General features: G+C 48.9%; 1 protein-coding gene across 1 annotated transcript; it reads left to right on the forward strand.

Moving 5' to 3' along the window:
- Nucleotides 1–654: 654 nt before the first annotated feature.
- On the forward strand, nt 655–5,640 carry LOC107121853 (uncharacterized protein K02A2.6-like; the record flags this gene model as incomplete). The annotated part of the gene is made up of 3 exons (XM_015424864.1): nt 655–3,539; nt 3,783–3,963; nt 5,572–5,640. Coding segments are annotated over 3 exons (3,135 nt in total), but the record flags the coding sequence as incomplete, so codon positions are not given.
- Between the last annotated feature and the right edge of the window lie 8,092 nt (nt 5,641–13,732).

Here is a 13,732-nt window from a genome sequence, read left to right on the forward strand (position 1 = left end):
AGTCTTGTTCAGGTACAAGCTCTCCCTCCTCTGTGAAGACAGATCTGCATGTTCCCTCCCCCCCAACAGCTAGCAATCCAAAACAGTCCAGTGGAGCCTGAGTGTAATGTATTCTTAGCTGCCATGAGTACATTAGGATGTATGGGAAACCTCCCATAGGGAAGCAATGTTAAGCTTCGTTTTGGACAGAGGATTCTAGTCCAAGACTCACGACCCAATCACATTCAAGCAAGCTGCAAGCGGGAACGTTTGTGATTGGTCCTTATGCGCTCAACCTGATAGGTTGTTATGTGTATAGTGGGAGTGGCTATGTTAGCCGGGAATGTTTAAATACCGGGCAGTTTCAATGGGCAAACTGTTCGGGCTATCAGATGTTGTACCGTGTCGAAGAAGTGAACAAAGAGCTGAATAAACTTGAGTCTTTGCTGAAATCACTCTCCGACTCATTGTTAAGCGCCGGACTTAACAATTGGCGACGAGGATGGGATACTAGTGCGGGTAGGCAGCCCCGCTACATCCAGACCCACGACGGACAACGAAGAGCAGCAGCTCGCCGTGGCCAGTCAGCAACGGGCACCACCAGAGCCGGTGGCAGCGATTGCAACGATGGCCAATAGCCCGAAGTTCGAGGCCTTCGAACCAGCGACCGAGGACTGGGACTCCTACCTGTCAAGGTTCGGGTTCCACCTCGAAGCCTCCGACATCACGACGGAGGAGAAGAAGCGGGCGACGCTCCTGAGCTCTTGCGGAAAGAGCGTGTTCGACATCGCCCGGTCCCTGGTGGCACCAGCGGACATCTCGACCGTCTCGTACAAGGACCTGACCGAGAAGCTGCAGGCACATTTCTCCCCGAAGCCGTCGGAGATTGCGTGCCGGCATGCCTTCTACAAGAGGGGTCAGGCGGCCAGCGAGTCGGTGGCGGAGTTTGTGGCTGCCCTACGAAAGGCGGCAAGGCCCTGCAACTTCGCGAATGTGGAAGAGGCCCTCAGAGACCGGCTAGTGTGCGGAATGAGGGACGACCAGCTGCAGCAGAGGCTGTTCGCTAGAAAGGAGCTGACCTGGGCAACGGCCTACGACCAGGCCATCGCCGCGGAAGCAGCCGACAAGTCGACCCGAGAGGTGCGTCAGCGTTTGGCAGCGACGGAGCTGCGCGTTCACCACCAGGGGGCCGACAGTGACAGCGAGGGTAAGCTGAGTGACGTCTGCATCGTCAAAAAGAAGGCAGACCAGCGGACCCCAGTGAAGACTTCGACCAGCCCAGCCTGCGCAGGCTGTGGCGGGAAGCACCCACGTGAGCAGTGTTGGACGAAAGACGTCCCCTGCCGTAAGTGTGGCAAAATGGGCCACATCGCTCGAGCCTGCAGAGCAATTAGGAGGTCCACGCCAGAAGCATCACCCCGGAATCAACGCTCACGAGCAGCACATCGTGAGGACGACCGTCAGACGACATCGAGTCTGTCAACCAAGCCTGCGGTTCGTCGAGTCGGAGGGACGGGAAAGATCCACGTCACAGTCAACCTCAACGGAGTGCCCTGCAGCATGGAGGTCGACTCCGGATCGTCCGTGACCGTCCTGTCATCCCACACCTGGCAGCGCATGTTCCCGACCAGGAGCCGGCGGCGTTTGAAAGCCGCTGAAACGCAGGTGTCCGATTTCCAGGGGAGGCGCATTCCTCTGGCGGGAAGGGACACCTTTATGGTCGAATTCAAAGGGAAATGTGTTGAATTGTCATGTTTGATTGCCGAGGGTCACCGGGTAAATTTACTCGCATTGGAGTGGTTCGAACCACTCGGGATAGCACTTACTGGGGTGAATGCCGTATCTGAAAATAAATGGGCTGTACTTTATAATGAATTTCCTGATGTGTTCGGGGGCGGTCTGGGAAAGTACAAAGGGCCCCCTGTGTCTTTTGAGCTCGATCCATCTGTGACACCTATACGGTTGAAGTATAGGAAGGTGCCAATCCCGCTTAAACCACGGATCGAAGCCGAGCTGGACAAGCTCATAGCCCAAGGAGTATTGGAGCCAGTCCCATTTAGCAAATGGGAGACGCCTATAGTCACGCCAGTAAAATCGGATGGCTCCATCCGAATATGCGCTGACTATAAGTGCACGATCAACCGTGCCTTGCAGCAGCATTCCTACCCTGTCCCGGTAATCAGCCACGTCCTGGCGTCACTGGGAGGGGGGAAAGTGTTTGCAAAGTTCGACCTCGCCCAAGCCTACCAACAGCTGCCTGTGACCAGGGAGGCGGCTGAGGCGCAGACAATCGTCACCCACAGAGGGGCTTTTCGAGTGAACCGGCTCCAGTTTGGGGTAAACGTGGCTCCAGGAGTGTTCCAAGGCCTCATGGAAGGGTTACTGAGGGGAGTTCAGGGGACTGTCCCTTATTTTGACGATGTGTTGGTGGCTGGGAGGTCCGATGAGGAACTCATGAGCAGAGTTCGAGAGGTACTGAAACGGTTCTCTCAAGCGGGACTTAAGGTGAAACAGTCCAAATGTATAGTGGGTGTTCCCAGTGTGGAATTTTTGGGGTTCAGGATCGACGAACATGGTGTCCACCCCACAGAGGACAAGGTGAGGGCAATTAAGGATGCCCCATGTCCAGGGAACAAAAAGGAGCTCCAAGCATTCCTTGGACTCCTCAATTTTTACCACGCCTTCCTCCCCCACAAGGCGTCGGTAGCGGCCCCACTACATGCCCTCCTGCACAAAGAGGCAAAATGGCGGTGGGGGTCAGAGCAGGAACGGGCGTTCAAAGGAGTCAAGGCATTACTGGTGTCCAATGCAGTGTTGACTCACTACGATGATAATAAAATGTTGGTGTTGGCTGCGGATGCATCTCCTTATGGGGTGGGGGCGGTGCTCAGCCATTTGATGCCAAACGGCGAGGAAGCTCCCGTAGCATTTTATTCCCGCTCACTGTCAAGCGCGGAGAAGGGGTACGCCCAGATCGACAAGGAGGGACTGGCGCTTGTTGCAGCAGTTAAAAAGTTTCATGACTTTTTGTATGGTCGGAAGTTTCTCCTTGTCACCGACCACAAGCCCCTGTTGGGAATCTTTGCCCCGGACCGGCAACTTCCCAACATCATGTCAGCGCGGATGCTGAGGTGGGCTCTGTTCCTGTCCGCCTACGATTACGACCTAGAACATCGGCCGGGTAAGGCGATTGGTCACGCGGACGCTTTGAGTCGCTGCCCTCTGCCCGGCCTGGACTCAGACCCAGCTCCAGCTAGCGAGGTGTTAGCGATTGATGAACTGTCCCAGGCTCCGATCACCTCCAAGGACATTGCGGCTGCGTCCGCTAAAGGCATTGTGATCTCCAGGGTCTTGAACTGGGTTTGGAGGGGGTGGCCTGTGGGCTCTGTGGAGCCAGAATTTGCGTGTTACAAAATGCGTCAAAACGAGCTGTCTGTGTCAAAGGGATGTCTTTTGTGGGGAAGCCGGGTGGTGGTCCCTCACAAACTCAGGGAAAAAGTGCTGAAATCACTTCACGAGGGCCATCCCGGCATGGTCCATATGAAGGCGCTAGCTCGCGGGTATGTGTGGTGGCCCAGGCTAGACGCCGACATTGAAGAGTGGGTTCGGGTGTGTGAGCCTTGTCAGCAGGCTAGGCCTGAACCACCAACCGCCACTCCTCAGAGATGGGAGTCGGCGGGAAAGCCCTGGTCGAGATTGCACCTCGACTTCGCAGGGCCAGTACAAGGGCAAATGTTTTTGGTAATTGTAGACGCTTATACCAAATGGTTAGAAGTGGCTCACATGCGATCGACCACTTCTAGCGCTGTCGTCACAGTGCTGCGACAGTTGTTTGCCACTCACGGGTTGCCTGACGTACTCGTGAGTGACAACGGCGCACAATTTACTTCCGAGGAGTTCAGGAGGTTCTTGTCTGATAACGGGATCAGGCAAATGACGGCCGCGCCGTTTCACCCGGCCTCAAACGGGCAGGCCGAGAGAATGGTGAGAACAACTAAAGAAGCCCTTGCAAAGCTGGTATGTGGTGATTGGGGGGTGAAACTAGCTTCGTTTCTCCTGAGACAACATGTTACCCCTTGTTCGGCGACAGGCCGCAGCCCGGCCGAGATGTTAATGGGTCGCCGTTTAGCAACGCTGTTAGACAGGTTGCATCCAGATCTGAACGATCTGAAACCACAACCACAGACCGAGAGTCCGAAGGTCCGGACATACGAAAAGGGTGAGCAAGTGTATGCTCGTAACTATGCCAGTGGTCACTCGTGGCTTCCAGCCACTGTCACCGATGTTATCGGTACTAGAATGTATGTGGTACGGCTTGCAGATGGACGCAAGTGGCGTAGGCACATAGACCAGCTGAGGCAGCGGTGGGCAACTGACCGTCCTACCGTGCAGCCGGCTGAGTCCGCGGAGGAACCCCCATGGCCTTTAGAAGAGGCAGGTACTGTAGAGCCTGAGGGCTACAGTAGCGGTCAAGAGACAGGGCAGACCCCTAATTTTGAACCGCATGCAACGGACGGGGATGTTCCTGACTCTGAGGTCCCAGAGTCAAACGGAGTACCACTGAGGGACAGATGCCCTGAGACGAGTTCACCTCGTAGGTCTCAGAGAACGAGACGTGCACCCACCTACCTAAGTGATTACGACTGTTCATGAGGTATTTTTGCTTAGGGGGGAGGGAATTGTAATGTATTCTTAGCTGCCATGAGTACATTAGGATGTATGGGAAACCTCCCATAGGGAAGCAATGTTAAGCTTCGTCTTGGACAGAGGATTCTAGTCCAAGACTCGCGACCCAATCACATTCAAGCAAGCTGCAAGCGGGAACGTTTGTGATTGGTCCTTATGCGCTCAACCTGATAGGTTGTTATGTGTATAGTAGGAGTGGCTATATTAGCCGGGAATGTTTAAATACCGGGCAGTTTCAATGGGCAAACTGTTCGGGCTATCAGATGTTGTACCGTGTCGAAGAAGTGAAGAAAGAGCTGAATAAACTTGAGTCTTTTACTGAAATCACTCTCCGACTCATTGTTAAGCGCCGGACTTAACAGGTGTTGCCTTCTGACACACTTCCGGTGATGTCAGCGGGTGTGGCATATGCAAAAAAGTTACGCTAATGAATTATGCTAATGAGCTCCTTCACCTCTTTTTCTACGAAATGACCCCTGGTTAAAAGCTTCCCTTTCAACTAAACTTGAAAACAGCAAATGCATCAAACGAACAGTTACTTAGATCTCTGAGCTGGCGAATGTGGAACAAAGAGAACTCGTAGCAGATGTCTTGACTTGTGTGGTGCTTTCATATGGTTTCTTAGGTATTCAACACCCATTCTCGATCGCAAAGTTCCTAATTAGCTCCTGCAAGTGTAAAAACATAAACTCCATTGGCATCGCCATAAATTGCGGCTTACCTCATTCACGGCGCTTGCTCACCCTACGCGATCCCACTATAGCATTATCAACACGTTACACCCTGAAGGCCATTTGCGGAACAGGGAGGCCTGATGTTAACATTCTTACAATTTGGGCCAGCCAGTTCATCCTGGAAGCCAGACCTGAATCGGAGATGAGTGGCTCTTTTCTACTCTTTTCGTAGAATAATGGAGCTGCTAAGGGCCATACAGGGATCTTCTCCATCCCCCTGCTCAATGCAGGGTCAACCTAAAGGTGTTCATTCAGCAGCTGCTTGAAGACTGCCAGAGCTCCCCAGGTAGCCGATTCCACTGCTGAACTACTCTTACTGTAAAAAATAATAATAATAATCCTAATATCCAGTCAATACCTTCCCGCTCTTAATTTAAATTCATTATCGCGAGTCCTCTCCTCTGCTGCCGACAGGAACAGCTCCCTGCCCTCCTCTAAGTGACGGCCCTTCAAATACTTCAAGAGAGAAATCCTGTCCCCCCTCAAGCTCCTCTTCTTCGGACTGAACATTCCCAAGTCCCTCAGCCTTTCCTCATAGGGCTTGGTCTCCAGGTCCCCGATCATCCTCGTTGATCTCCTCTGCACCCGCTCCATTCTATCCACAACCTTTTCAAAGCAAGGCCTCCCTCGTACATTGTCATTATGAACTTTTTTTAGTTTCACCCATTTTCCGTTGCTAGTCTTCCCCATTCATAAGAACATAAGAGAAGCCAATGTTGGATCAGGCCAATGACCCATCCAGTCCAACACTGTCTCACAGTGGCCAAAAATACCAGGGGCCATCAGGAGGTCCAGCAGACATTAGAAGCCCTCCCACTATTGCCCCCCCCCCAAGCACCAAGAATACAGAACATCACCTGCCCCAGCCTGTGAGTTCCTATCTATACCTTGTGGCTAATAGCCACTGGTGGACCTCTGCTCCATATGCTTATCCAATTCCCTCTTGAAGCTGTCCAGGCTTGTAGCTGTCACCACCTCCTGTGGCAGAGAACTCCATGTGTTCATCACTCTTTGGGTGAAGAAGTACTTCCTTTTATCTGTTCTAACCCGACTGCTCAGCAATTTCATTGAGTGCCCACGAGTTCTTGTATTGTGAGAAAGGGGGAAAAGCACATATTTCATTTGGGTGTGCATTTTATGTGTGCAGTAATTGCTACTTCTTTTGTACTTCCATAAAAAGTACAGAAAATAAAATGCACAGCTGATGTTTGCCTCTCCCTCAAGCCATATTTCTCCCTCTCACAGACTTTTAAAGCCTCTTAGACATTGTACACCAGGCTGTATGCAATTAACACTACGAATAGCCTTTTTTATTTTAAGAAAATGGGAATACTGTCAAATGTCACTAGTATGATCCAAGGTGGGTGGGAAGCAGAGTTCCCTGTAAGCTGAGTTAGTGCTGTTATAACCAGAGACAAATGCAAAGTATTGGCCAAATTCAGACTGGCAGTTTGGCTTAACAGCCAAACATTTCAGGAGCGTTTCAGGAGCGGATTAAAGGGGCGGGGTCACACAGGCACATCTGTCAGGCGTCCCCCAGCCATACTCAAACCATCTTGTGCCGCTTCCCTCCAGAGTTTAAAAAGTACCAGGTGAAAGCGTGTGTAGAGCGGGTTGATTCCGTTTTCCTGACGTGTGAACGCAAGCGCTGCTAAGGCGGGAATGACCTGCAGTCGTTGATAATAGGCGCTGGCTGTTTCTGTGGCAGGCACCCATGCGCCCATGCGCATAGGCGCATGCAGCGGAGCACAGAAACAGCTGCTAACAGCCCGCCGGGGCGGGCCAACAGTGCGAACTCTCCCTTGCACTTCCTCCATGGTATCCTCCTGCTTCATTCGCCGCAGTGTGAACGGGAATACTGTGACCAAGCCGTTCCGGGTCTTCTTTGCCGCGACTCCCTGGTGCTTCAAATTGCCAGTCTGAACTCGGCCATTGTGTCCCAAGTTGAATTCTGATAAAAACCAGGGATAAGATCCAAGTCCGGAAAGGACTTTTGATGCCTTATTCTGGAGCGTATCAGACTTGGACTTCATGCCTTATTCTGGAGCTGTCTCCTAAGAAGGCGGCTAAAATTCTGAAGTCCAAGTCTGATACCGCCAACTCTCAAGAGACAGCTGCAATCTATATGTCTTAATGTGTCAGGCCCTGCATCAGCAACAAACTGTTATGAAATTTCAACATCTGTTTTTGTTTTTTTTTAATTTGGCATTTAGCTTCTGGAAACGCCCTTGGCCTGTTCTTCCTTTGTCCAAAGGACAGTGTGAACAACACAGGGGATCTTGTAATCCTTTGGTTAAGTGGCCCATAAAGCGGAGATAAGAACACTTACCAGGGTGGAGGCTGTGTGCCTTTTCTCAGGACAAAGGACATCAAAGGAATTAGTGACTTGCTATGATTAGCATATGCAAAGTGGCGTGTAATTACTGATGGAAGGAGCAGTTACGCCTCTTGCTAAAGTTGCTCAATGTTTTCCTCTCCCAGGAGATGTTCTCTTCCCATCTGCATCGGAAGGTGCCAGACTGCAGTTGTTTCAAAGGGCCCAGCAAAGCTGCTGCAGGCAATATCCAGTGTAGGGTTGCCAACTCTGGACTGGAAACTTCCTGGAGATTTGGGAGCGGAGCCCTGGGGAGGGGGAAACTTTAGGGAGGGGAGGGCCCCCCTTTGGGTATAACTCCACAGAATCCCCCCACCTTATTCTAATTTTTAAAAATGCAGTAAGCAGATTGATTTCAATAGTTCTATATTTTGTGCGGAATGAATTTGCTCTACACAATGTCGTGAATCCTTCCCCCCAAATTCTCTTCCCTCCTGTGCTTATCGTCTGACCTTACCTGGTCCTCTTAGGACATTTCCTCTTGCTAAGATGAATGTCCATTCAATGGAGGTTACAAGACGGTGCTTTTCTGCATTTTCCCTATTCTGACAGAATTAGCTTTTGCTCCCTTGGTAAAATAGTTTCTCATAGTTATTGTAATGTCCTCTATATTCACTTAAGTTGTCATTTCTTTCTACCGTGGCTGGTGAAGTTCTACCATTCTAATCCAAGCAGGGTGGTCCCCTTCCTACCCTCAGATCAAATCTTAATGCAATTTTGGATGCTGCGATTTCTAAGAGATCTCCAGGTAACACCAGGAGGTTGACAACCCTGATGCCAATGATGTTTTTAACCTGCAAAGACCTACTTTAAAATTGTTGCTTTCATTGCATATTTGAGCTTTGGATGATTTGCTGGAACAAAATTCCTCACTTGGCCGAAAGAGTCCTCTCCTCTCCTCTCCTCTCTAACAAAAACTCAAGGCTCAGTGCCTTGGCCTGTGTAACCATCTGCAATTTCATTTATACTCTTTCTTTATAGACTCCATTCCCCAGAAGAGTGTTCTAGAACTCAGGGTAGCTTCCAAAGGAGTCCATGTTGTCTCACTGGATGTTTGTCCCAGATGTTCAAAGATAAAAGATGTGCAAAGGTAAAAGAGATCCATCAGTGGCTATTAGCCACAAGGTATAAATAGGAACTCTCAGTCTGGGGCAAGTGATTGTATGTGTGAGCTTATCTGTATTCCTTGTTGTGTAATAATTTATATTAAAGCACACATGGTTTGGATCTTAATGATTTCTTCTTCCAAGGATGGCAAGTGATGCTTTTTATTCTTGGTGCTTGGGGGGGGGGCAACAGTGGGAGGGCTTCTAGTGTCTTGGCAACACTGCTGGACCTCCTGATGGTACCTGGTATTTTTGGCCACTGTGTGACAGAGTGTTGGACTGGATGGGCCATTGGCCTGATCCAACATTGGCTTTTCTTATGTTCTTATGTTAATTAAGGGCAAATTTATTTCCCCTATCACCATTCCCCTTCATTCAGGCATTTCTTCTTCTAACCCATCTAAACCATCCCACTCTTCCTTTATTCTAATGCTAAAAATTATTCTACTGTTTGGGGCAGTTTTGGATAAAAGCTAGAGGGTGTCACACAGAGCAATTATAAGCATCTCATTCCATGGAATTCTCAAGAAAGTGTCTTTAAGATTGCAGTCCTGTCTTCCTAAGAGCAGTCTGAAGGAATCGTGTCAGGGATAAGAACGTAAGAACATAAGAACATAAGACTAGAGGGTGTCACACAGAGCAATTATAAGCATCTCATTCCATGGAATTCTCAAGAAAGTGTCTTTAAGATTGCAGTCCTGTCTTCCTAAGAGCAGTCTGAAGGAATCGTGTCAGGGATAAGAACGTAAGAACATAAGAACATAAGAACATAAGAGATGCCAATGATGGATCAGGCCAAAGGACCATCCAGTCCAACACTCTGTGTCACACAGTGGCCAGAAATACCAGTGCCATCAGGAGGTCCAGCAGTGGGGCCAGGACATTAGAAGCCCTCCCACTGTTGACCCCCCCCAAGCACCAAGAAGACAGAGCATCACTTGCCCCAGAGCCCCTAGCTATACCTTGTGGCTAATAGCCACTGATGGACCTCTGCTCCATATGCTTATCTAATTCCCTTTTGAAGCCGTCCATGCCTGTAGCCACCACCACTTCCTGTGGCAGTGAATTCCAAGTGTTAATCACTCTTTGGGTGAAGAAGTACTTCCTCTTATCCGTTCTAACCCAACCGCTCTGCAGTTTCATGGAGTGCCCACGAGTTCTTGTATTGTGAGAAAGGGAGAAAAGTACCTCTTTCTCTACCTGCTCTTTCCCATGCATAATCTTATAAACCTCAATCATGTCACCCCTCAGTTGTCTTTTCTCCAAGCTAAAGAGCCCTAAGCGCTTTAACCTTTCCTCATAGGGAAAGTGTTCTAACCCTTTTATGATTCGAGTTGCCCTTTTCTGCACTTTTTCCAAAGCTATAATATCTTTTTTAAGGTGTGGTGACCAGAACTGCACACAGTATTCCAAATGAGGTCTCACCATTGATTTATATAGGGGCATTATGATATTGGCTGATCTGTTTTCAATACCCTTCCTAATAATCCCCAGCATAGCATTGGCCTTCTTTATTGCAGTCACACACTGTCTCGACATTTTCAGTGAGTTATCCACTACAACTCCAAGATCTCTCTCTTGCTCAGTCTCTGCCAGTTCAGACCCCATCAATGTGTATTTATATTTAGGATTTTTGGCTCCAATGTGCATCACCTTGCACTTGGCCACATTGAACCCCATTTGCCATGTTGACACCCAATTCAGCAGTCTGTCTTTCTAATCTCCCTTACAAATTCCTTTGTGAGAGAACGGCTGCTCTTAGGTCAGCAACTGAATGTCCTGGAAGGTTAAATTGTCCCCCCGCTGCTTTGAATGTTGTGGTTTCTGATGTCAGACCTATGTCCATCAATTCTTTGTTGAAGGGACTGGCCTGTTTGTCCAGTGTAGAGGATGGAAGGTGTAGTGTATTCCAAAGCTGCCATGGAATGCAGAATGTATGTGAAACATCTCATAGACTTGTAATGTTAAGCTTCATCCTGGGCTAGGATCCAAAGTCATCCAATGGTATTTTTAGCCCAATGTTTGTTCACCCCCTCAAAGAACACTAACAGGTTAGTGAGACAAGATCTTCCCTTACAGAAACCGTGCTGAGTCTGCCTCAATAGGTTTTGTTCATCTATGTGCCTACTAATTCTTTCCTTAATAATGGTTTCCACCAATTTACCCGGTATCGACGTCAGACTGACTGGCCTGTAATTTCCCGGATCTCCTCTGGAACCCTTTTTAAAGATGGGAGTGACATTAGCTACCTTCCAATCCTCAGGAATGGAGGCAGATTTTAAGGAAAGATTACATATCTTTGTCAGGAGATCTACAAGTTCACATTTGAGTTCTTTCAGAACTCTCGGATGTATGCCATCTGGGCCTGGTGATTTATCAGTTTTTAAGTTGTCTATCAGTTTTAGGACCTCCTCTCTCGTCACCTCAATCTGACTCAGGTCTTCCAACACCCCTCCTGAAATCAGTGGTTCTGGAGTGGGCAAGCACTTCTCATCTTCCACAGTGAAGACGGAGGCAAAAAATGCATTTAGCTTCTCAGCCATTTCCCTATCATCCTTCAATACTCCTTTTACCCCTTGGTCGTCCAAGGGCCCCACTGCCTCCCTGGCTGGTTTCCTGTTTCTAATGTATTTGAAGAAAGTCATATAGACCATCTAGTCCAACCCCCTGCTCAATGCAGGATCCACCTAGAGCATCCCTTGGTGTATCTTCCACACACTCCGGTATTTCCAATGTGCTTTGGTAAAAAACAGCAAAAGAGCAGTGATGTCAGTTTAAGGTTCTTTGTTCCTATCTGTGGCAATTAGCAATGTTGACTGAAGGGACAAAAGGGAACCTCCATATTCAGAGGCAGGAGACCTCTGAACACCAGTGACAGGAGGAAACATCAGAGGAAGGCACTGGGTATCTATGCCCTGTTGTTGGCCCTCCAGAGGAACTGGTTGGCCACTATGTGAGACAGGATGCTGGACTAGATGGACCACTGGTCGGATCCAGTAGGGCTCTTCTCATGTTCCTATAGATAGATTCATGGAGGATGAGTCTATCAGTGACTACTAGCTGTGGTAGCTGAGGGGGACCTCCACATTTAAATCCTAGAGCCAAGAGGCAACATAAGAACATATGAGAAGCCAATGTTGGATGAGGCCAATGGCCCATCTAGTCCAACACTCTGTCACACAATGGCCAAAAACACCAGGTGCCATCAGGAGGTCCAGCAGTGGGGCCAGGACTCCAGAAGCCCTCAACTGTTGCCTCCACCAAGCACCAAGAATACAGTGCATCACTTGCCATCCTTGGAAGAAGAAATCATTAATATCCAAACCATGTGTGCTTTAATATAAATTATTACACAACAAGGAATACAGATAAGCTCACACATACAATCACATTTAGATAAGGTTGCCAGGAGACAGGGGATGGGCAAACCCCACCCACCCTGACACAGCCAAATGTCCACTGCCAATCAGGTTGTTGGTGGGAGGGGAAAGGGGGAAATGTCATCACTGATGTTGTGACATCATTTCCAGGCAAAAGCCCCAAACTGACATCACAGACCCCCCCCCACACACACAACATTAAGACCATTCATTGACAGTGTTTTTTTATTTGTATGCTTAAAGTAAAGGTAAAGGTTCCCTTGCTCGAAAGCCAGTCGAATCCGACGCTAGGGTTGCGGTGCTCATCTCCGTTCCAAAGCCGAAGAGCCAGCGCTGTCCGAAGATGTTTCTGTGGTCATGTGGCCGGCATGACTAATCACCAAGGCGCACGGAACGCTGTTACATTCCCACTGAAGTGGTAACTATTTATCTACTTGCAATTTCTTGCTTTCGAACTGCTAAGTTGGCAGGAGCTGGAACTAGAGTCGGGAGCTCACTCCGTCATGTGGCACCCGGGTCTCGAACTGCTGAACTACTGACCTTCCACAGCCTGCAGTTCAGCGTCTTAACCACTTGAGCTTGGGTATACACATAAAACAGCATCCAATCACATGCTGCAATTCTAGGTATAATGTTAGATCAAGGTGTTTAGCCATGTTCGTCCATCTGTAGCAGTAGAAAATCAGTTAAAAAAAAGCATTAGAAAATAGTAAGAGTCCAGGAGCACCTTAACGACTAACAAAATTGGCAGTAGGGTATGAGTTTTCATAAGTCACTGCTCACTTTTTCAGACCACGTTAGACATTTTTGTTGTTGTTGTTGTTCAGTCGCACAGTCGAGTCTGACTCTTTGTGACCCCATGGACCACACCACGCCAGGCCTTCTTGTCCTCCATCCTCCTCCTGAGTTTGCTCAACTTTATGTTCATTGCATCGATAACACTGTCTAACCATCTAATCCTTCGCCGTCCCCGTCTTCTTTGGCCTTCAATCTTTCCCAGCATCAGGGTCTTCTCCAGTAAGTGCTCCCTTCTCATTGGGTGGCCAAAGTATTTGAGCTTCAGTTTCATTATCTGGCCTTCCAGGGAACAGTCAGGGTTGATTTCTTTTAGGATTGGCTGATTTGATCTCCTTGCAGTCCAAGGGACTCTCAAGAGTCTTCTCCAGCACCATAATTCGAAAGCATTTATTCTTCAGTGCTTGGCCTTCCTTATGGTCCAGCTCTCGCAGCCATATATTACTACTGGGAATACCATTGCTTTGACCATGCAGACTTTTGTTGACAGGGTGATGTCTCTACTTTTTATTATGCTGTCTAGGTTTGCCATTGCTTTCCTCCCAATGCTCAATGAAATTGCTGAGCAGTCGGGTTAGAACGGATAAAAGGAAGTACTTCTTCACCCAAAGAGTGATTAACACATGGAATTCACTGCCACAGGAAGTGGTGGCGGCTACAAGCATGGACGGCTTCAAA

This window comes from Gekko japonicus, unplaced genomic scaffold (assembly GCF_001447785.1).
Source record: "Gekko japonicus isolate JY-2015 unplaced genomic scaffold, Gekko_japonicus_V1.1 scaffold1203, whole genome shotgun sequence".
Taxonomy (NCBI): Eukaryota; Metazoa; Chordata; class Lepidosauria; order Squamata; family Gekkonidae; genus Gekko; species Gekko japonicus.